The sequence below is a fragment of the Sciurus carolinensis genome, chromosome 7 (genome assembly GCF_902686445.1).
Source record: "Sciurus carolinensis chromosome 7, mSciCar1.2, whole genome shotgun sequence".
Classification (NCBI taxonomy): Eukaryota; Metazoa; Chordata; class Mammalia; order Rodentia; family Sciuridae; genus Sciurus; species Sciurus carolinensis.
In genome coordinates this window covers 86,754,934-86,776,708 of record NC_062219.1, presented here as the reverse complement: position 1 = coordinate 86,776,708, position 21,775 = coordinate 86,754,934, and the positions used below count along the sequence as shown (strand labels likewise).

Sequence of the window (21,775 nt, the reverse complement as noted above, 5' to 3'; positions counted from 1 at the left end):
TTTTGATAATGGGCATGGTAACTGGAATGAGATGTAATCTCAATGGAGTTTTGATTCACATTTCCTTGATGGCTGAGATGTGGGGCACTTTTTCATATATTTATTAGCCATTTGTACTTATTCTTTTTTGAAATGTCTTTTCAGGTGATTTGCCCATTTATTAATTGGAATACTTGTTTTTGTTGTTAACCTTATTGAATTATTTATATATTATGCATATTAAACTTTTGCCAGATGAACAGCTGGTAAAGATTTTCTCCCATTCTGCAAGTTATCTCTTCAATCTGTTGAATATTTCTGTAGCTGTGAAGAAGCTTTTTAATTTGATGCAATCCCATTTGTCAACCCTTGTTTTTGTTTCCTGGGCTGTTGGATTCCTACCCAGGAAATCATTATCTGTGCCAATATCTTGAAGTGTTCCCCTGTGTTTTTCTGTAGTAGTTTCAAAGTTTCAGGTATTAAATTAAGGTCTCTGATCCATTTTGAGTTGATGTTTGTAAAGGGAGAGAGGTAGGGGTGGAGTTTCAGTCTTTTGCATTGTTGATATCCAATTTCCCCAGCACCATTTGTTGAAGAGGCCCTCCTTTAACTTTTGCTGAGAATCATTTAGCTGAAGATATTATTTCTGGGTCCTCCATTCTGTTCTGTTGGTCTGTGGATCTGCGTTTATGCCAATACCATGTTGTTTTTGTTACTATAGCTCTGTAATATGTTTTGAAATCAAGGTATTTTACTGCCTTCAGCATTGCTTTTTTTCCCCCAAAATTGCTTTGACTATTTGGGATCTTTTGTGTTTACATATAAATTTTCTGATTTCTTTTTCTAATTCTATGAAAAATGTCATGAGTATTTTGATGGGGATTACATTGAATCTGTAGATCACTTTGAGTAGTATGGCCATGTTGACAATATTAATTCTCCCAACCCATGAACATGGGAGGTCTTTTGATGTTCTAATGTCTTCAGTTTCTCTTCAGTGTTTTGTAATTTCATTGTAGAGGTCTTTCACATTGTTAATGAGGTTTATTCCTAGATATCTTAATTTGTGTGTGTGTGTGTGTGTGTGTGTGTGTGTGTGTATTGCGAATGGAATTGTTTCTTTCTCAGTGAGTTCATTATTGGCATATGGAAAAGCTACTGATTTGGGTGTATTGATTTGGTATCCACTACTTTACTGAATTTGTTTATCAGTTCTAAAAATCTTTTGGTGGAGTTTTTAGGATTTTCTTTGTATGCAATCATATCATCTGCAAACATGGGCTATTTGACTTCTTCCTTTCCTATTTGTATGCATTTTATTTTTCTCCTGCCTGATTGCTGTGGTTAGAATATCCAGTACTATACTGAATAAGAGTGAGAGTGGATACCCTCTTGTCTTGTACCTGGTTTTAGAGAAAATGTTTTCAGTTTTTTCCCATTTGATATGATGGTGGTCATGGGTTTGCCATAGAGAGTCTTTGTTATGTTGAACCATGATTCTTCTATACCTACTTTATTTAGGGCTTTTTTTTTTTATCAGGAAGTAATGTTGAATTTTATCAAAGGTCTTTTCTACAGCTATTGAGGTGATCATATGATTTTTATCCTTAATTCTACTAGTGTGTTATATTACATTTATTGATTTGTGTGTGTTGAACCATCCTTGCATCCCTGGAGTAAAGCTGAATTGATTATGGTGTATTATCTTTTTAATGTGCTATTGAATTCAATTTGCAAGTATTTTATTGATAATTTTTACATCTATGTTCATCAAGGATATTGATTCTTATTGTTCTTTTTTATTGTGTCCTTATCAGGTTTTGGTGGCAGGGAAATACTGACTTTGCAGAAGAGTTTGGAAGTGTTTCTTCTTTTTATTTTATGAAACAGTTTGAGAAGCATTGGTATTAGTTTGTCCAAAAGTCTGGTAAAGTTCAGTGGTGAATCCATTTGGTCCTAAGCTTATCTTTTTTTGGAGACTTTTTCTTACAACTTCAATTTTATTATTTTTATTGATCCATTTAGGAGTTTTTATATTCTCTTGGTTCAGTTTTGGTAGGTCACATGTGTCTAGAAATTTGTACATTTCTTTCACATTTTCTAATTTATTGTCATAGAGTTTTAAAAAATATTCTCTAATGATCCTTTGAATTTCAGTGCTTTTTCTTTTATTGTCTCCTTGTATTGGATCTTCTTTTTCTTCTGGTTAGTTTAGATAAGGATTTGTCAATTTTATTTATCATTTTAAAGGACCAAATCTTAATTTCACTGACTTTTGTATTGTTCTTTTAGACTTTATTTCATGTATTTCTGCTCTGATGTTCATAATTTCTTTTCTTCTACTAATTTTTGGTTTGGTTTATTCTTATTTTTCAAAAACCTTGAGATGAATGATTAGATTATCTGAGATCTCAATTTTTTTTTGTGTGTGTAGGCACTTATGACTATACACTTTTTTCTTAGTACTGATTTTGCTGTATTCCACAGATTTTGGTATGTTTTGTTTCCTTTTTTGTTTGATTCAAGAATTCTTTAATTTCACCTCTGACTTCTTCTATGATCCACTGTTCAATAGTGTGCTTTTCAATCTCCATGAATAATTTCTATAGCTTCTCTTGCTGTTGATTTCTAGTTTCATTCCATTGTGATCACATAAGATGCAATAAATTATTTCAGTTTTTTTTAATTTGTTAAGGCTTGCTTTGTAGCCTAATATATGACCTATTCTGGAAAAAATTCCATGTGCTGATGAAAAAAATGTGTATACCACAGCTGTTGGCTGGAATATTCTGTAGATGTCTGTTAAATCTGTTTGATCTATAGTATAATTCAACTTTGATTTTTTTTGTTCATTTTTTTTCCTAGATGATAGCTATATTGGTGAGAGCTATCACTGTTGTTGCATTAGGGCATCTTTCTCCCTTTATGTCTAATAGCATTTGTTTTATAAAATTGGGTGCCCAACATTCAGTGAATTTATATTTATAATTATATCTTCTTGCTCTATTGTTCCCTTGAAAAACAGTGGCTGTGTTAGTTAGCTTTTAGTTGCTGTGACCAAAGTATATGACAATGAATAACTTAGAGGAGGGACATATTTACTTTAGCCAATGGTTCCAGAGGATTCAGTCTGGAACCATGCTTGACTGACTTCAAGGCAGAAACATCATGGTAGAAGGACATGACAGAGGAAAGCTGTTCAGCTCATCACAGGTGGGAAGAAGAGAGAGATACAGGAAGGGACTAGGGACAGATGTAGTCCCCAGGGCCATGCCCCTAGGGAATTACTTAATAAAGCCATGCCCTATCTACCTATAGTTACCACACTGTAGTACATTCAAGTTATTAAACCATCAAACGGATTCTACTGATGAGGTTACATCCCATATAATATAATCATTTCCTAAAAGGCCCACCTCTGAATCTTACCATATTGGGGACCATACTTTCAATACATGAACTTTTTGTGGGGACATTTCAGATCCAAACCATAAGGGTGTCCTTCTTTGTGTCTTCTTTGTGTCTCTTGATTTTTTCTTAAAGTCTATTCTGTTGCATACAATTATAGCGACACTGCTTTTTGGATTCCATTTGCTTGGAATATCTTTTTCTATCTTTTCACTTTCAGTCTTTATTTGTCTTTGTAGGTGAGGTCAGTTTCTTGCATGCAACACATTTTTTGATCTTGTTTCCTAATCCTTTCAGCCCACTGAGTCTTTTAATTAGAGAGTTAAGACCATTTATATTTGGTTATTATTGAAAAGTATATACTTGTCTCCATCATTTTGTTAATTTTCTTTGAGTTGTTTTGAATATCTTATGTTTCTTCCACTATTATTCATCCTAGATGTTTGATGGCTTCTTGTATTGGTGATGTCTGATTCTTTCCTATTTCTCCTTTGTATGTCTACTTTTCTAGTGGGATTTATTTTTTATGTGCTCTCTTAAGTATCTTTTATAATTTTGGTTTAGTGGTCATGAATTCTCTTTGTTTATGTTTATCTTGGAAGGTCTTTGTTTTTCTTTGATTCTGAAGGATAACCTTGATGGGTTTAGTAATTTTGGTTGGCAGTTATTTTCTTTTAGGATTTGAAATATACTTTTCTATTCTCTCTTGGCCTTTTGAGTGTCTGATGAGTAATCTGCTGTTAGTTTACTGGTTTTGCCTTTAAATGTCACTTAGCACTTCTTTGTTTTTAGCTTTTAATATTCTTTCTTTGTTGTGTACATTTGGCCATTTAACTATAATATGTTGTGCAAAGGTTCTTTTCTGCTCATGTCTATTTGTAATTCTAAATGCCCCCGTACCTGTATTTCCATGTCTTTCCCAAGACTTGGGAAATTTTCTATAATTATTTCACTGGCTAGGTCTGTGCCCTTTACATGTTGCTTTTTCCCCTTGGGTATACCAATTATGTGGATGTTTGATCTTTAAATGGTGACTCAGAGATCTTGTATGTTCTCTTCATTCTTTTAAATTTTTTTCATTATTGTTGTATCAATGAAATGTTTGGGTAGAGTTGTTTTTAAAATCCAGTATTCTTTTCTTCTAATTGATCTACTCTGCTATCCAGGCTTTCAACTGAGAATTTTATCTGACTTATTGAGCTTTTAATTTCCAACATTTCTATTTGGTTCTTTTTCAGATTCCATATCTTTATTGAATTGCTCATTCATATCCTGCATTGTCTTCTTCAGTTCATTCATTTGTTAATTTGTATTTGCTTGGATTTTATTGAGCTTTTCAAAAACCCATTCTTGTGAATTCTTTGTCTGGCATTTCATCCACTTCAATATCCTTGAAATCTGTTACTATGGAGCTATGAAGTTATTGAAATATTACCTTATTTTTTTCATGTTTCTTGTTTTTCTACGTTGTGATTCATGCATCTGTTGGGATGTACCCCTCTTCCACTTTTATGTTGTGTCCTTGTTCCTGTGCAGCTTTCTTCTGACAATATGATTTGGGTATTGGCTTGTTGCATATTGTTGAGTTTATTTCAGTGGACTATGTAGTGTAACTTTCCTGTAGCTTCTTTGTTTGTGATTTATCAGCTTGAGCCTAGAGTGTTCCACATTGTCTCTGTGAGTCTTGTAAGAGTGGAAACATTCAGGCAGATGTGGTATAGGCAGCAGGGTAAATGGGATGTGCCCTCTGTAGTCACTCCTACTATGGGAGTGGTAGTCCTTATCAGGAGTTAGGGTTTTCCACAGGTACTGTTGATAGTTTTGTTAGGTGAAATTGATTCTGATGCTGGTTGCTCCATTTGTGTTGAAGGGCCTGAAGCACTTGTCCTCTGATAAAAGTTGGGGTGCAGATGGAGGCAGGAATCACAGCTCCCTGCTGTGGCACTCACTTCAGTCTTATCAGCCCTATGCATCAGACCAGGTGCAGCTGCAGCTTGTTAAATTTTTTCTCAACTTTAATTAAACTAGTTGGGACAGAATGCAGGCAGCATCAAGTATGCGCCACTTTTCAAGCCTGTATTATTTATGGAGGTTTTTAGCCTGTACACATGGGGACATGGCAAGCATCAAAGTAACAGGGTCTTGAAGAACAAATTACTAACCTTGAAGAGGTTGGGAAGACAGTGGAATAGTGGCACCCCACACTGACTTGCTTCTCCAGAGGATAGAAGCAAAGCCTCAGTGTGTAACTGCTTGAAGTGGTGAGCTTTTGCTTTCAAGACCATGCAGGGCTCTCAGAATTCTCCATGGGTTGCTTCTACCCCTACTGATTTCTTTGGCTACTTGGAAGGAACTAGATATGGAAAATTACCCTCATTCACTTTTTTCCCCCCCACCTTTGTTCAGCTTGCTGTGGTACAGCCAACTGTGGTTAATATTTCTGCAAATGGTTTTGGATTTGCAATTTGTCAGGTATGTAATCATGTTTATTTTTAAGCTAAATGTGACTTTTAATAATTCTTTGGGAACATTGCTAAATTTTATCTTAGGTGATTTGTATAAAATTCTTAATTATTTACTTCTATGACTTAGGTAAGATGTACTATTCTTCTTTAATAAAAGGTAGAAGAGGTGTTATGAGCTAGTGAGTAGACAAGAGTAACGTACTGATAATCGATTTGAAAAATTATTTTGGGGGATTATATGCCTTTTGAAGTAAGAGTTAAATCCTTCGATATGATTCAAATGAATAGTTGGGAACTCCCACTTTTTTGTGAAAATGCAATTCAGGAATTGTAATGTTGGTATAGTTTCTACTATTACCTGATGAACAAATACACATTTACTTACATATTTTTTAAAAATATGTTTTAGTTGTAGATGGACATACTGTCTTTATTTATTATTTTTATGTGGTGCTGAGGATGGAACCCAGGCAAGCATTCTACCACTGAGCTAAATCCCTAGCCCCACTTACATATTCTTAATATTTGTCTAAAAATATAAAGGTCAGCATGTCATTCCAAGTTATTGTCTTAAAAATAGGAAATGCATTCCTTTAATGTAAATCCTCATATAATAGTAAGTAAAAAATTAGAGAATGATTATGTTCAATGCTTTGGTACAGGAATAAAATTAAAAGAGGCCTACTTTTTGTGGTATAGTAGGAGCTACAGTAGAATGGAAGTAGTATGAAAATACTGACTGGAATACATATTACACTGAAAATACATGAAAATCATGCAGACTTTAAATCATCTTATTGGAAACCCCAAATATTATGTGATGGGGCTGAAAATGATTATACATATGGGTAGAAAAGACAAACCAATCCCAGAACACTTGCTGAGAAAGTAATAAAGTGACTATTACTGAAAAAAGTTACTTTCAAAAAAATCAATACACTTATTCTAATTGAGAGAACAGGTACACTCTGAGGGCAGGTATACCTTGCTTATTAGCAGGTATAATTTAGAAATTTCCTGATAATTTTAAGATTATTTTGCATGGTACTCAAAGCATAGTAAGCAAAAATGATCACAGTGAAAAGAAATGGTAGGCAATGAAAAGGGTAGAAAGAGAGCGAGTGAATAATTTCTATTGGTTTTTACTACAAGGACCATGAGAAAGTTCTCATTCCTGAACTGTCTTTTTTTTTTTTTTTTTTTTTTTGTCAGTGCTGGGGATCGAATCCAGGGCCTTGTGCTTGCAAGGCAAGCACTCTACCAACTGAGCTATCTCCCCAGCCTCCCTGAACTGTCTTTTACAGCAAAAAATAAATCCCAATGTAAATTTTGCAGTAATTTTAGACAAAATTGAAAAATTTTGTATGCTTAAATCACCAAACTTGTTGGGATTCATTTTTGATAAGCCAAAATAGATAAATCACTGAAAACAAATACTTGTTACTTGAAGTTTGAAGGACACAGGGGTAACTGTGGTACCTTGTGTTCAAAATGTTCACTGTCCCATGTCAATATAAAAATGTGGAAAACTAATAGAAATGACCAATAGTCTTTTCTCATGATGGAGGAAAATAATTGCAAAAATGTTGGTCACCCAGAAATAAATATTGAGATTCTTGTGTTCTGGAAGAAGATGTTAACTTCTTTTGGGAAATAAAATGCTAAGCTGTTGGAAATCAACTGCAAGATTTCTTGGCATTCTGTGTGAAGTGTTGAGCTTTACCGTGGGCCATACATAAACCCTACACTTAGTTGTAGATGGGTATTAATTATGACGCAGCAGGAAAAATCTAATAGTCCTTGTTTGATGACATTGATCTCTGAAGGGAAAATTGCATGCCACTAAAAGATCGTGAGGAAAATAACAAAGACCATCTTTCCAGTTTTATGAAACCATCTACCTCTCCAGAAATAATTAGTAACGAAAATAATTCTTAAAATTAATAGTGAATTGTTGTAGTTTAAGAAAGAGTTGGAGAATGACTGGAGTAAGATAATCAGTATGATCCAAGAGATGGAAGATTATATGATTATATGACAGAAGATTATTGGATTGTGATAGAATAAAAGACTAGAACTCTTAGATTTGAAAAGTGAAGTTTAGTGAGATTTTTTCAAAGTATGTAAATATAGGAAAGACACTAGATGTTTACTTCTGAGGTGTGCGTGTGTATTTTAAGTAGGAATAAAAGAAAATATAATGTTGTATATCAATATTAAACCTTATGAACCCTGGTAGTAAAAAAAGTGGATGAAATAAAACATTTAAGTACATTTTGTTTCATCTTGGGATGAGACTGGCCTAGGAGATTTAGAGTACATTCTTAAGCTTCTGATTTAGGATCCCTTTGAGAAAGACAGTGGTCTCCACACTGCTCCATGGTTCCCACAGTGCCTTTCATATCAGTGGAGTGCACAGTCTATGTTCTGTAGAAAACCTGTTTGACTTAAGTCCATCATTTTATCATCTTTGAAAAGCATATCATGAAAAAGAATCCCCAGCAGCTGAACAGGCATGTTTTAGTTTTCATTTATCTTACTGAGCATTTCTAAGATTCCAGTTTGTGAAAAACATTCCATTTAGTGTTAGAGGTTAGAAATTAGATAAAACTCTCAAGAAGATAGCTTCACTTTCTCTTCAAGGGTACGCTTTATATTCTTTGTAAAAACAATATCCAATGAATATCACACACTGCGTTCTATGGTGTTTGCTTTGCATGTTACCTAACAATTTTTATTTTGATTTTTTTTTTTCATGGTACTGGGTTTGGAAACCAGGTTCTTGTACATCGTAGGCAGATACTCTACTAAAACTGACCTACAGCCCCACCCATACCTAACAATTTTAATAATAATTTTTAAATTAGATTTTGTAATAATATTTGTTACTAAAGATACATTGTTAGCCAGTGAAGTGAATTTTTTCTAGTTGTGAAGATAACAAATTTAATTCAGTTTATCTTAAAGAGAATCATTAACTAATATTTAGAATGCAAAATGATGGCAATTTATTGTTAATAAATATATTGCTAATTTATTATGTCTGATAATTTGTTATTTATTGCAGCTCAATGTAATTTATAATGTGAAAGATTCAGGGTCTTTTAGAAGAAAAAGATCTATCCAAAATCAAGAAGGCTTTGATTTAGATGTTGATGTAAAAGATAATAAAGATGATATCAATCGTGTGAATTTGAATGTGTGTACAAGGTAGGTATCTGGTTAGGTCCCTCCTCTTCCTTCTTTTTCTTCTTTAAAAAATAGATTTGAAGATTTATTTATGTATAATTACCAAACTATATGTAGGAACTTTTATTTAATAGAGAATTCAGTTATGTAATTATACTTCGAATTACAAACTAAAAATACTATTAATTATTTTAAGCATTTCTTAGACATGCCCAGAATTGTTCACAAGTTTTTGTTGTATTTATAACATATTTGAATAGAAAAATATATATAAATCAATAAAATACAAATCTAATTTAGGAAAACTGTAACCAATCATGTTTAACATTCCAAAATAGTTATTACTTGCTGCGAGTTATTTTTCTGTTGAAATAATTTCATTTGAGGTTCATATTTAACCTTAACTTTTTATACTTTTTTTAGTCTTTTATTAGTGCATCGTATACACTATGTCATTCTGATATTTTCAGAAATGCATATAATATACTTTGCTCCATTTAACTTTTATACTTTTGATCCTGAACTTTATAAGAACATGCACATTCAATGAAGAAAAGTCTTTTTGAATGCACTGAAAATATTGCAGTTTAGGTTTTCATCTTGGATAATTAGACCCTATCTGGAAGTACTTGATTAAGGTGATGCTTAGTTTGGTTTGTATCAGAATATCCGAGGATCTTGTTAACTCATAAGGAAAAGAGATTCTACCTCAGAACTGCTGACTTTATGCTAAGTCTGTGAAGCTGCCCTTTTCAGCTTCTTGGTCCTATTAACACACACACAAGTTTAAGAACAACTCTGAGAAAGTTCTTAAATCAAGAGGCTTTGCAGTTTCTTTCTTGTCAGTCTGTCCTCATACATCTGCATTTTTTGGTGTTGAACTGGGAGCTACTATAAAGGTGTATTGACACTGAGGAGTTGCTGTCTGCCATAGCATTATGGTTGAACTTAGCTTGCTGTTGGGCTGAAGGTCAGCCAGATGTGTGGTCCAGAGCTGCCAGATGTTCCTCAGGGCTATCTCTGAGTGTTCATCCTGATGGTCAACCTTGTGAGCCACTGCCTGAATCACCTGCATTATTGCTACCATCTGTACTGTCTTTGGACCTCCTTGTTCATGACTTTGGGACACAGTGTCACATGTTTGTCCCTTTCATTACCTTCTTGGACATTTTGTACTAGGGGAATAGCAGCATCTCTGTAGTGGCTTCCTTTTCAGCCAAGAGGGAAGTAGGGTTCTCATTATTATTATTATTTATTAAGTTTGCATTGGTCTCTCTTCAAGAATAACAACATCAAATTGTTATTATTGTCAATAATCGACCTACATTTTTCACAAATCTATGTGCCAGGCACTGTACAAAACACCTTCACATGCATCTCATTTAGGCCTTACAATAACTTTATACACTAAATGCTATTATTAATCCCTGTTTTTCTCTTTTACTCATTCATTCACTCACTCAATAAATATTGGTGAAGTCTCCTCTGTGTTCCAGCAGTGTCAGGTGTGGGAATATAATGCTGAGCCAGGAAATGACACCACACTGCCTTAATGGAATTTACTGTTTGGAAGCAGAGGCAGAAATAAATACAAAATATCCTCTAAGCAAGTCTAAAATTGTGGTTTTGAAAAAGTCAGAGAAGAGCTTTATGGAGCTGTGAGAGGGGGATTTTGCTTCTTAGGGACATCAAGTGAAGAAATAGATGAGGAAATGAAGTGGAACCATGATTCAGATCATGATGAGACCTATTTATTTATTTAATGTTCTATATTTTGGGTGCTGGGGATTGATGCTGGGGCCTTGCACATGCTGTAGGCAAGTGTTCTACCCCTGAACTACATCCCTGGTCAGAGGCCTCCTCATTTGTATTGTTGTCTATGTAAGGAAGCAGGATTTTAAATCTTAATCCAGTATTAAGAATAAAATGGGCAGCAGACAGGGGTGGTTGGTAGGTAGAATCTGAAGACGGAATTGTCTTCATGTGAAGGTGGAGGTTTTATGAAAGGTTGGCTGGTCTGTCCTTCCTTCCTTCTTTTCTCTGTTCCTTCTTCACTTCCCTCCTTCTTTCCTTCCTTCTCCTGTAACTGGGGATCAGACCCAGCATACATCATGTATACTAGGTAAATGCTCTACCTCTGCACTACATCTTCAGTTCTTTTTGTTTTATTTTGAGGTACGGTATTGCTAAGTTGCCCAGACTGGCCTTGAACTTGAGATTCTCCTGCCTCAGCCTCCCAAAAAGCTGGGATTCCACGGGCATATGCCACTGTGCTGCCTATGAAGAGTTTTAAATGCAACTGCTAGTTTTTTGAAAAAAATCTTATACCAAACACAAACAACATTAAAATAACTGAATTTAATAATAATTTTCAGTAATAAAAAACACCGAATTTTATTTTCAGTGGTACTTTATAAAAAGATTGCCTGATAGTTCAGGCATTTTATTCCCATCAACAGAGTCCAAGACTTGACCTCAGACAAGTTTTTCTGTGTGGTAGGGGAGTTTAGCAAATTCTGCATTGGCTAGTAGACTAGTCTTTCAAATGCCTTTGGTCAACCAAGGTACTTTGATAATGTAGTGGAAGTATAATCTGCATTATACTTTAAGAAGATTAACTTTTTCTCATCTTTAATTTTTGCTCACATGCAAACACCTCTAGTTTCAATCCACTTACTAGTTTTCAATAGCACTTACTCTGGCTAAGTGCAGTGCCCAGCAGATGGTTTCAGTTGCTTCAGAATGCTGAGCCAGCTGAAGTTAGCAGAATGGCTTTTCAATCAGTCATGTTTGGCAGGCATCTGTTCGCTGCTCCAGAAAGCAAACTTTTCTAACAGGCTTCTTGCTTTTGCCATTGAATGGACACCAGGAAGTAACTTAACAATACTATGATCCTTTTATGTTAGGGGCAAACTTCTTTCTATAACCACACTGTGCTCCTGTTCTAAATGAAAAACTCTTGCCACCTCTTCATTTTAGAAAAATATTTATTTTGAAGGAGACAAAATGCTGTTGGTGCCCAGATTCTTTGATGCTTACATTGTGGTGTTGAGTTGGGAGCTACTAAAAGGGTGAGCTGGGAGGTATAACAGGGCGAAAGAAGTAGGAAGTGTAATAAAGCTTTCTAAGGCTTGCAGTTCTCTCAGGGTGACTCAAGAAAACATGAACTGTGCTCCGCGTGCACAGGAAAACAAAGAGAAAGCGTCTTCCTGCTAGATTTCTTTTTCTAAAACCAGATGAAGAAAACCTAAGGACTTGGCTGGCATCTGCCACTAAGTGGTCAAGCGATGTCTCCTTTTCAGGTCCTGAGCTTTCAACTGGAAAGTTCAATGCAGTCAGCTTTTGAGAAAATGAATATTCATTTTGGAATCACCACTGAAAACACCACTAGAATCTGTTGAAAGGATGTGCATGGTAGTGTGATAACCTCAAAGCACAAACCTATTAGATTGTAGGCATTTCATCCTATCCGTGCAATGACCCCATTGCTGTATTATCATTACTTACATGATTGAAAGAATATTACACATATAGGAAAATAATAATGTGTTTTGAAATATTCTATAGTGAATTTTATTTGAACTTAAATGGTATTTGGATAACATTTTGCACTTTTAATTTTTGTCTGAGATCATTTGCCAACTATTTTAAAATCCTTCCTAAAGGGTTTTCTCCCTTTCTTTTCTTTTTGATATAGGTTTTTGGGCCCAGATAGGAGTGGCATGGCCCTTATGGAAGTTAACCTTCTTAGTGGTTTTACTGTGCCTTCAGATGCAATTCCTCTAAGCGAGACAGTGAAGAAAGTGGAGCATGATCCTGGAAAGCTCAACCTCTATTTAGATTCTGTAAGTAGTAAAACCTAAGTTTCAAAAAGGTAATTATTGATTAAATTACCATTTACTGTGCTCAAAAGTCTACCTTATGGAACTGGGGATATAGCAAGTGGTAGAGTGCTTGCCTAGCAACACACACACACACACACACACAGACTTCCTTACTTTAATTATGTTTTCTTTAGGTCATTGTTACTTCAGCTTTTTGTGTCTCTGAATGATTTTAACCTGACAACCATATTAAAAGACATTAAAAAGACATCACCACAAAATTAGTTATTATTAATGATAAGCCTGAGGAAGCTCTTGATAATGAAATCATCATTTTATGCTAGATGTAAAATATATAGAGATTGCCATCTTATCATTTCAGAAATTCAGTCTGGATCTCAACTTGAGAGCCTCTCTACCTTCAGTAATTGTTAAATATACTTGCTCAAATGCTGATGATGAAAGTTCTAATTATATGTTCTAAAATGCTCTCATGAAGCTTTTAACAAATCTCTTAAGTGATTAATAACCCTTCCTTAAAAGGTTAGGTGCTTAGGGTTGGGGATGTGGCCTACGGCAGAGCACTTGCCTGGCATGCATGAGACCTTAGGTTCTATCCCCAACATTAAGGAAAAAAAAAAAAAGGAGCTTAAATTATAGAAGAATATTCTCAGGGACTTGGTATACACCAAGAATTATATACAACCTTCATTATACCCTTCCCATTGCTGTCTGAGTAGTACTGATCCAAGAATAAGGAGTAAAACACATGGCAGGGAAAGGTCAGGGAGGAATTCCAGCCTTGACTTGTTATGTCTCAAAACTGCTGGCATGTGAGTTTTTTCTTTTCTTCTAGCATCTATATGAAACTCAGGGGTTGAATTGAAATTGATTTCTAAGCATTCTTAGGATTGCATGTTACATGGAAGAACCCATATGTTTCTTATTCCAGTTTTGCTAAATATGAGTCAGAAATGTACTAAATATTGCTAAATATTTACCTTTAAAAAGCTAGATCTTACATGTTCTTATTTGTTTCAGCACTTCAGAAATCACTCTGATTAAAGTTCTGTTAAAGTTAATTTAGTCTTTAGATTATTTTGCTGTTCAGGAATTTTCTTATATTAAATTATGCTTGAAAACCATGGGCCTGATTTGGAACTTGAAAAAAATTTTGAAGTTTTTCTTTAGTAATATAATTGATTCTGGAATTTGTCTTGCATCTTTGATCTTCCTGTTAATGTTTTAATTTGAGTGTCCAATAATTTCTGATTAATGTTTTTCATTTACGGCTCTTGGCACATAATGAATGTTTGAAGGAATTTATTAATTTTTGATTTAACTGACATTGTCAAATTGGCATAAACTGTTCCTCCTGGAGTCAAGATGGCTGGCCTTCTGAGTGTGTGTGGTACTGGGGATTGAACTCAGGGGTGCTCTACCACTGAGCTACATTTCCAGCTCTTTTTATTATTTTGAGATAGGGTCTTGCTAAGTTGTCCAGGCAGGCCTTGAGTTTGTGATCCTCCTGCATCAGCCTCCTCATAGCTGCGATTGTAGACATGCACCACTGCACCCAGCTGAGGTGGGCCCAAAACCCTACATCAGGCAGGGGTACACCTAATTGTGGGGTGTACTTCCCACCTCAGGACCTCACTTACTGGGTGAAGTGGTCCACATAAGCTGAGGGCAGTTCTCTGGAGGAGGGGGCTTCTGTGAGTCATTAGAGGCCAGGTGTACTCTCAGAGAGAGGATTTGGGTAAGGAACCACGGCCCTAAGAGCATGTACCTCTGGTCTGGATGTTTACTTAACAACTCTAATTCTCAATATCCCTTTCAGCAAAATAGAACTAAGAACAATACCTGTCTTTTAAGGGTTGTTTTACAAGTTAGAAAAGATAATTCATAGAAAGTATTTATTGCAGTATGTGGTAAGTACTAAGTCTTCCCTAAATGTTAGTTTCTGTTTCTTAAAATGGTAAGAAAAAGAAATCTCTTTTTTACGAACACATGTTGTGCCAACCCCTTAAAAGTCCTTTTTGTATTTTTCAAGGTAAATGAAACCCAATTTTGTATTGATATTCCTGCTGTGAGAAACTTTAAGGTTTCAAATACCCAAGATGCTTCTGTATCCATAGTGGATTACTATGAACCAAGTAAGTTGTGGTCTGGAGTTCCTAATACTTTACAAGTGAAGCCAGGCATTCAGTCATCCTTTCTTCTCTTCGCTAGAAGTGGGGGCAAGGATAGGAGGTGGCCTGTAGGAGGCGAGCTTTCCATTTGAATGAAGACAATATTGATGATTTATAAACAAAGTGCTAATGACAACATTTAGCATAAAAATGTTAAGGAAGGACATTTTTTGCTCATGTTTTGGATTTTTAATTCACAATTATAAACTTCAGAGGAAAAGTTCATGAAAGAATCCAGTTGGGTTTCCTTTCCATGTTTTGCTTCTATTCCAAGAACCCATTCCATTAGGCTCCTGCTGTAAAGTGGGAGCTCTTTAGGAAAGAACATGAGCAGCATTTGCAATGTATTAGTGCTCTTCATTGAGGAGGACTGATGTTTTGTTAAAACTTATGCATTCTAACAGATTTTTCTTAGTGTATTGAGAAAAATATAGACTGGAAGATGACTTCTTTGATTTGATTGGTAATGTTTTATTTTATAAAATGATAGTAATTTAGGATGTGAAGATAGTTGGTCTGGAGATCCCCCAAGTTAATTGTGAATCTACATTTCATCACAGAGTGACTTTCTGTGAGTGTGGGATCTCTGGGCTAAAGTATCTAATTGTAATGAGTCTTATCTTGAATAAGCACCCCATCATTAGAAGACATGAGAAGGATAAACATTCTCTTACGGTAGGTAGTTTCAGATAATTGCACATTAAAATAAAATGAACTTGGTCATAGTTTTGATAGTGCTTGACAGAGTATTCGAGACTCTGAGTTTTTTTCTTGCCTTGGGCTTCCTGTTGGGATTGAGGAGAACACCCAGGTTCTTGGAGGATGTTTTTCAAAAACAGGTATAGCACCTTTTTTCCTGGTGAAGGGATGAGATCCACCACAGAGACCCAGTGACAGTACCTTGCTAACCGGCTTTGTTATTTAACCTTGTTGCAAAATCCCCCAATTGTGTTTCTTAGGTGCACGGGGAACATTTTAAACATTTAAGAAATGAAAAAGATTCAGTCTATATAATTTTTTTTTTGTGGAAAACAAACTATTTATGAGGATGCTATTTAAAAATGAAATTATGGGAAAGATAAGAATAATCAAAACCCACCAATCCATTTTTAATAATCCAAAACAGTTTTGTGATTTAGAAGTTTTTAAACAATTACAAAGAAACTTGAAAATAGTATGTTTTTTATGTTTTTAAAAAATTATAAAACTCAGTTTTGTTTGGTAGTAAACTTATTATAGTGCTATAGGCTCTTTATATAGTTTCTGAAATATTTTCTTGTGCTATGAATTTTACTCAGATTGAATAGTTTTTAATCATATGTGCTCAAAGTTTTAAAACATTGAAACAAAGCATGCACAGGCAGACTTCCCTACATACTTAAGTATTTTTATTTTTTATTATATATTTATTTTTTGTTCTTTTTTATTTGTGTATTGTAATTATACATAATAGTGGATTTCACTGTTATATATTAGTACATGCACACAATATAACCATATAATTTGGTCAATTTCGTTCTCCAGTACCTCTTCTTTCTATTTATGTATTTTTAAATAAAGCCAGAGTCAATATATTTTTCAGTTGTTATAATGATTAGAATTTTATTTGAATGCATAGAAAATGTCATCCTAAAATAAACTATTGAAGAGGTTAAACAATCCTCAATTTAAAACTTTTCTTGTTCCAGAAAGAGATTAAAGTCCTGCTTGTGACCACAGTGTGCAGCTGTGGTCTATTTGCTCCCTTTTAATGCCGGCCAACTGCTGGTGGTAGATAGATTGGATTGAATGCCTCATTTCTCTCTTGGATTTGGTTTGCATTGGGCCTCTCCTGAGCATTTTGGTTGTTTCTTGTAAAGAAAAAGAAAATGATGTGAAGAATGGAAAACTCACAAAAGTGTATTGAAATGCTCTTACGTTTTGGCAAATTCACTGTTTCTAAACAAGGGAGATGTGTAATCTGATGTTTGCCTCCGTGAACAGGGAGACAGGCAGTGAGAAGTTACAACTCCAGAGTGAAGCTGTCCTCTTGTGACCTTTGTGGAGACGTCCAGGGCTGCCGTCCTTGTGAGGATGGAACTTCAGGCTTCCTTCATCACTCTTCAGTCCTTCTTATTTCCTGTGTCATGCTTCTGTTCTCTCTGTAACTTATTTTAAAAGGACTCCATGTAAAATTAACATTTCCAAAAGTCATATGTGATTTTTATTTCAAAATCCAATATTGTCTCTGACAAGTTTGAAAAACATTTTTTCCCCTTCTGTGGGGCTTGGGAGATGGTCAGCAGGTCTTAGTATGTACAATTGCATAGATATCTTCACCTGACCTTGGTGTGGAAGATTAAAATGATTGCAGTTATGTATCTTTTTTCTCCCTCTTGAAATCTTTTAGAATTCTTTTGGGAAATGTTTGTTTTCTCCACAATAGAAGTGTTATTTTAGATTATTATTCTTGTTTTATAAAAGACATGAGCCTGGGTTCTTCAGCGTTATCACACATAAGAGTTTGCAAGATGGGTTTCCCTGGGAAACTGCAGGATGAGCTTGTTCTGTCTCCTTCCCATCCTAACCCTACTGCCCACCCCATGCCCCATGGTCTCGGTGTCTTTTTTAACTGGATACTATTTTCTTTTTAGAATGTGGGTGGTGGATTTTTGAGAGTTAAATGGTCTTTTCCCACTCTAACCCTTTTTACCTGCACTCAACTTTTTGTCTGGAGAGAATGAGAAAGGCAAAGTACTGTCTCAGGGTAAGGACCATACTGAAAACTACCCTTAGGGGTGCTGCTGTGCTCTGCCCTCGGCCCCACACTTGGACTGTGCAGAGCAGAGTTGGAGAGCACTGCAGTGTGTGCCTTACATGACTCTGACCAGAATATCCTAGGACAGGAGATGATCTGAGCCAGGGCACAGCTACTGTTCACATCAGCCACAGCAGACTGACCTCCCTGTGATCTGCAGAAGGGTTGGGGTTGTTGGGAACAGAGATTCTTGACATGATGCCTACCCGAAGTACCATAATGTTGGCCAGGAGTCCTTAGAACCTTTTCCAGGCTCAGAGATCTAATCATCAGACTGCCAGCTGTCAAGTGACATCTGATGCTTGCTGTGGATCTTTAAGAAGATTCCTAATTCTAAGCACGTAGGCCATTGGTTACCCTGTCTTGTAAGGGTAATATTTCTTTTTTTCTGGGTGAGAATTTTAAAGAAATATCCTTTTCCTGTTTCTTCCCTCCTTTTCCCTTCTCTTTTCTTTCTTTATTCCTTTCTTACTTTCAAATATATTGAAATATTTTGGACATATAAAAAAAATTAAGCATTTTAAAATCTAAATCTGAGGAGTGGTTTAACTTTGCTCCTGACTCCATGACTTTTCTCTTAAGTTCTGTGAAATTCTTGCCACGGGCTCAAGAGGGTGCTATACAATATTTTCAGCTATTTAAACATAAATTTATCAAAAGCAAATTATGCAAAGATATGTTTTAAAGTTAATTTTAAATAGAATGTTATTTTGTTGAATTTTAAGAAAGTATATTGGAGTGGATGTTCATGTATTACTTATAGATATTTCAGATATCACCAGCATTCAGTATTTTAGCACTTGCATCCTATATGTAGAAAATAGACTTTCAGGGAGTGGTCTATGAAGAGGGTGGTTAAATATTAAACATCTAATTTTCTTGAATTTCTTTTCAAGTGGAAAAAATTTTTTTTTTTTAATCTTTTCTACAGTCTGTTCTAAAAAATGGCACTTTTAATGGCACTTCCTGTGATGATGTCTGGCTTTTATACTCTGGAACTTCTTTAGGGGTGAAATCATCTTAGGATGAAGTTGTGGGAGGGTGCTGGCAGAGGAAGTCCCCCTCTCCTGCTCTTCCCAGAGACCTTGGACTATCCAAGGTTACATTCTGCAGTAAATAATTTATACTGATCTTCTAGTGTGGTTCAGTAGGAAACACTAGAATGGAAAGGCCACTGGAAGACAGGTTCATTTAAAAACTAGAATTCAGATACTTTTTATGTGAAGAACTTCAGATTTTCAGGTTAAAAGTTACCTTGTAACTAATCTCATTTTATTATAAATGTATTAAAAGTGCGGGGAGAGAGAGGAAGAGAAAGGGTGAGTTAGCACAGCCCTGGGACATGTGGACTGTGGAGGTGTCCTGGCTCCTTCTGCTATAAGCAGAGGGTTTGTATCAGCAGTGTTTCAAGGCTGCAGACATAAGAAGAAAAGGTGTAGACATAGTCATAATAATTAATCAATAGCCCAGCCTATTTTCTTCACGTTTTTAGTAATGATATTAAAACGTACTCATTTTACCTTTAAGTTTGCTTATGCTGAAGCTCATCAATTGAGAATACTGTCAGTTTCGCTTACTAATGTGAACTAATCAGTTTTCCACTGCCTGGGAACCTTATTATTTTTTAAATTTTTTTGCGGTACTGGGGATCAAACCCAGGGCCTCTTGCTTGCAAGGCAAGCACTCTACCGATTGAGCTATCTCCCCAGCCCAGGAACCTTATTAAGACACCAGCATATCTCACTTGCATTTTTGTCTAACCAGTGGTTCCATAGACTGAATGTTGGGAAAAACTAATAACCAAAAAGTCCTAGGATTCAACGCTTACATCTGGACCCACCATTACAGTTCTAAAGAAGAAACAAAAGTCCATTACAATGTGCTCAGTCGTTAAAAGGCTTCCTCTTTTTATGTTTTTCTGCTGCACTGTGCTTTTCAAAATACTCTAGAAATATCTGGGGTTTAGTATTTAAGGTGTGTTATAATATGGGGAGCAGTGCTTACAAAGAAAGCAGGTATATAGATATTACTCCCAGTTTCTTCTTATTCATGCAATGCCATGTCCTAAACATAGGAGTTTTTGGAATTGTAGGGTCAACTTTCCCTGTACTGATTCTGTTGAGTCTGGGTAAAGTTATTTTAAAAAAAAATCATACTCAGTCTTTATTTCTGCTTTTGCTAAATATAGTTATAAATAGACTGGCAATATAATACCAATTATCTTTGTTTTGACTTAATTCAGCTATTTAATTTGACATGACATTAAAAATTGTTCCATGACATTAAAAAATTGGAACTATGATATTTCCTTGTCCTTTTTTTAAAGAGCTATCTTATTAGCCTTCTGGCATATAATCTGGAATTTTCTTTTTGTATTTTGCTTTATTGAACTATTGAATACTCATTTCTATAAAAATATGTTGTAAATACCTCTTTGGCAAGATTTCTCAACACCAGGGTAGCAAATGCTTTGAGTCTGCCAAGTGACTACCATGGGTCAAGTTACTGTTGTTGGGTGCATAATTTCTTTCACGTTGTAAATTTTAGACAAATGGACTCACTCTTGGGTAAATTGCCAGAACCTTTTACGTTTTCAGAAGACAGTTCTGTCAGGCAGAGAAGTATATTCCACATTTCCCCTTATTTTCACTCTTTAATAAGGCTTAGCAATTTAAGGACTTAGCATTTTCTTGTCTCCTATTCAGATATTTATGTTAATATTCAGTATCTTAAATCACATTGGGAGTAATTTGAAGTGTGGTTATTTTTATCATACTTTGAATACAGGACATTATTCTACTTTTCTTCAAGAAACTAAGCAGCAAATGTCACTTTTAAATTAGGTACATACCGGTAAGAATTGACTTGCATTAAAACTAGGCAGTGAGTTCTGTTTGCATTTGTGCTTTATCAAAACCAGTGTCACGTTGCATCATTCCTTAAATACATTGTCATTTTCATTTCAATTATAACATAGGAAAACACACATTTCTTAGATGATTTCTGAGTTTCTCCTGTCAGAGGACACATATTGGTATGTGTGTGTCTCTGTTATGGGGATGATATGGACATATATGTTGCTATATTTAAGAATCTTTCTATGTCGTGTTGTCATCAGGTCAACATTTACCATCTTCCGCCCAGTATATTGAATTGGTGGTAGGGTAGTTCCATGCGCCATTTGGAGGTTTTTAAGATTTATCTTTGATAACTTCAATAGGATGTGGCTTGGTTTTGGTCCTTCAAGCCTTCGTGGTTGGACTTTTGGTAGGGTGCAGTTGATATGGATCCTTTTTGTACAAAGGAAGCTGTATAAAGTTTCATTTATAAATTCCCCCATTTTGAGAAGCTGTTTCACATATGAGAAGAGTACTATTGTAATAAAACATTATTTTTCCAGGAAGTAAAGCTTTGTATTGATCAAGGTGATTCTTAAAGTTTTTATTTTAAATATTGGTATGTTATGTTATTTTTAATTGCACACTTTTATGTGTACTTAATAAGAAATCATGATTTATCAATAAAAATCAAAATTACCATCTATTTATTGTCTGTGTTCTTTTTATTTTAGCTTGAAGCATGTTTATAGCACATCTTCCTTACTTAAATCTATTAATTATGCCAACTGGGATGCCTGAGGTCAGGTTAGAGTGAGTGTTATTTTTACAAGGGGTTGACATGAGTGAGGTTTAAGACATTTGATCAACAATGCCCTTCACTTCATTCTTTGCTTTATGTCCTGGGGTGGGGTCTGTGGAGAAGTGGTTGATACACAAAATGTGGATTGATGTTAGGTTACTGTACTTACAGAGATTATGTAGAAATAGAGAATGCATGGTTTATGTACACATAGGAAAACTGGGGCATGGACTATCGCATCCAGTGTGTAACTCTCTAAGTACACATTCTTGATTCCTTCTC

At 35.1% G+C, this 21,775-nt stretch overlaps 1 protein-coding gene across 2 annotated transcripts in view; it reads left to right on the top strand.

Moving 5' to 3' along the window:
• The window catches only part of Cd109 (CD109 molecule), a 135,480-nt gene extending 114,083 nt beyond the window's left edge, over positions 1–21,397 (top strand). For both annotated transcript variants that reach the window (XM_047558705.1, XM_047558703.1), the window contains exons 30-34: positions 5,794–5,859; positions 8,920–9,062; positions 12,739–12,886; positions 14,919–15,021; positions 17,041–21,397. In XM_047558705.1, coding sequence (XP_047414661.1) covers positions 5,794–5,859; positions 8,920–9,062; positions 12,739–12,886; positions 14,919–15,021; positions 17,041–17,204 — 624 coding nt within the window. In that variant the 3' untranslated portion in view covers positions 17,205–21,397. The remainder of the gene's footprint in view (positions 1–5,793; positions 5,860–8,919; positions 9,063–12,738; positions 12,887–14,918; positions 15,022–17,040) is intronic.
• The last annotated feature ends 378 nt before the right edge of the window (positions 21,398–21,775 follow it).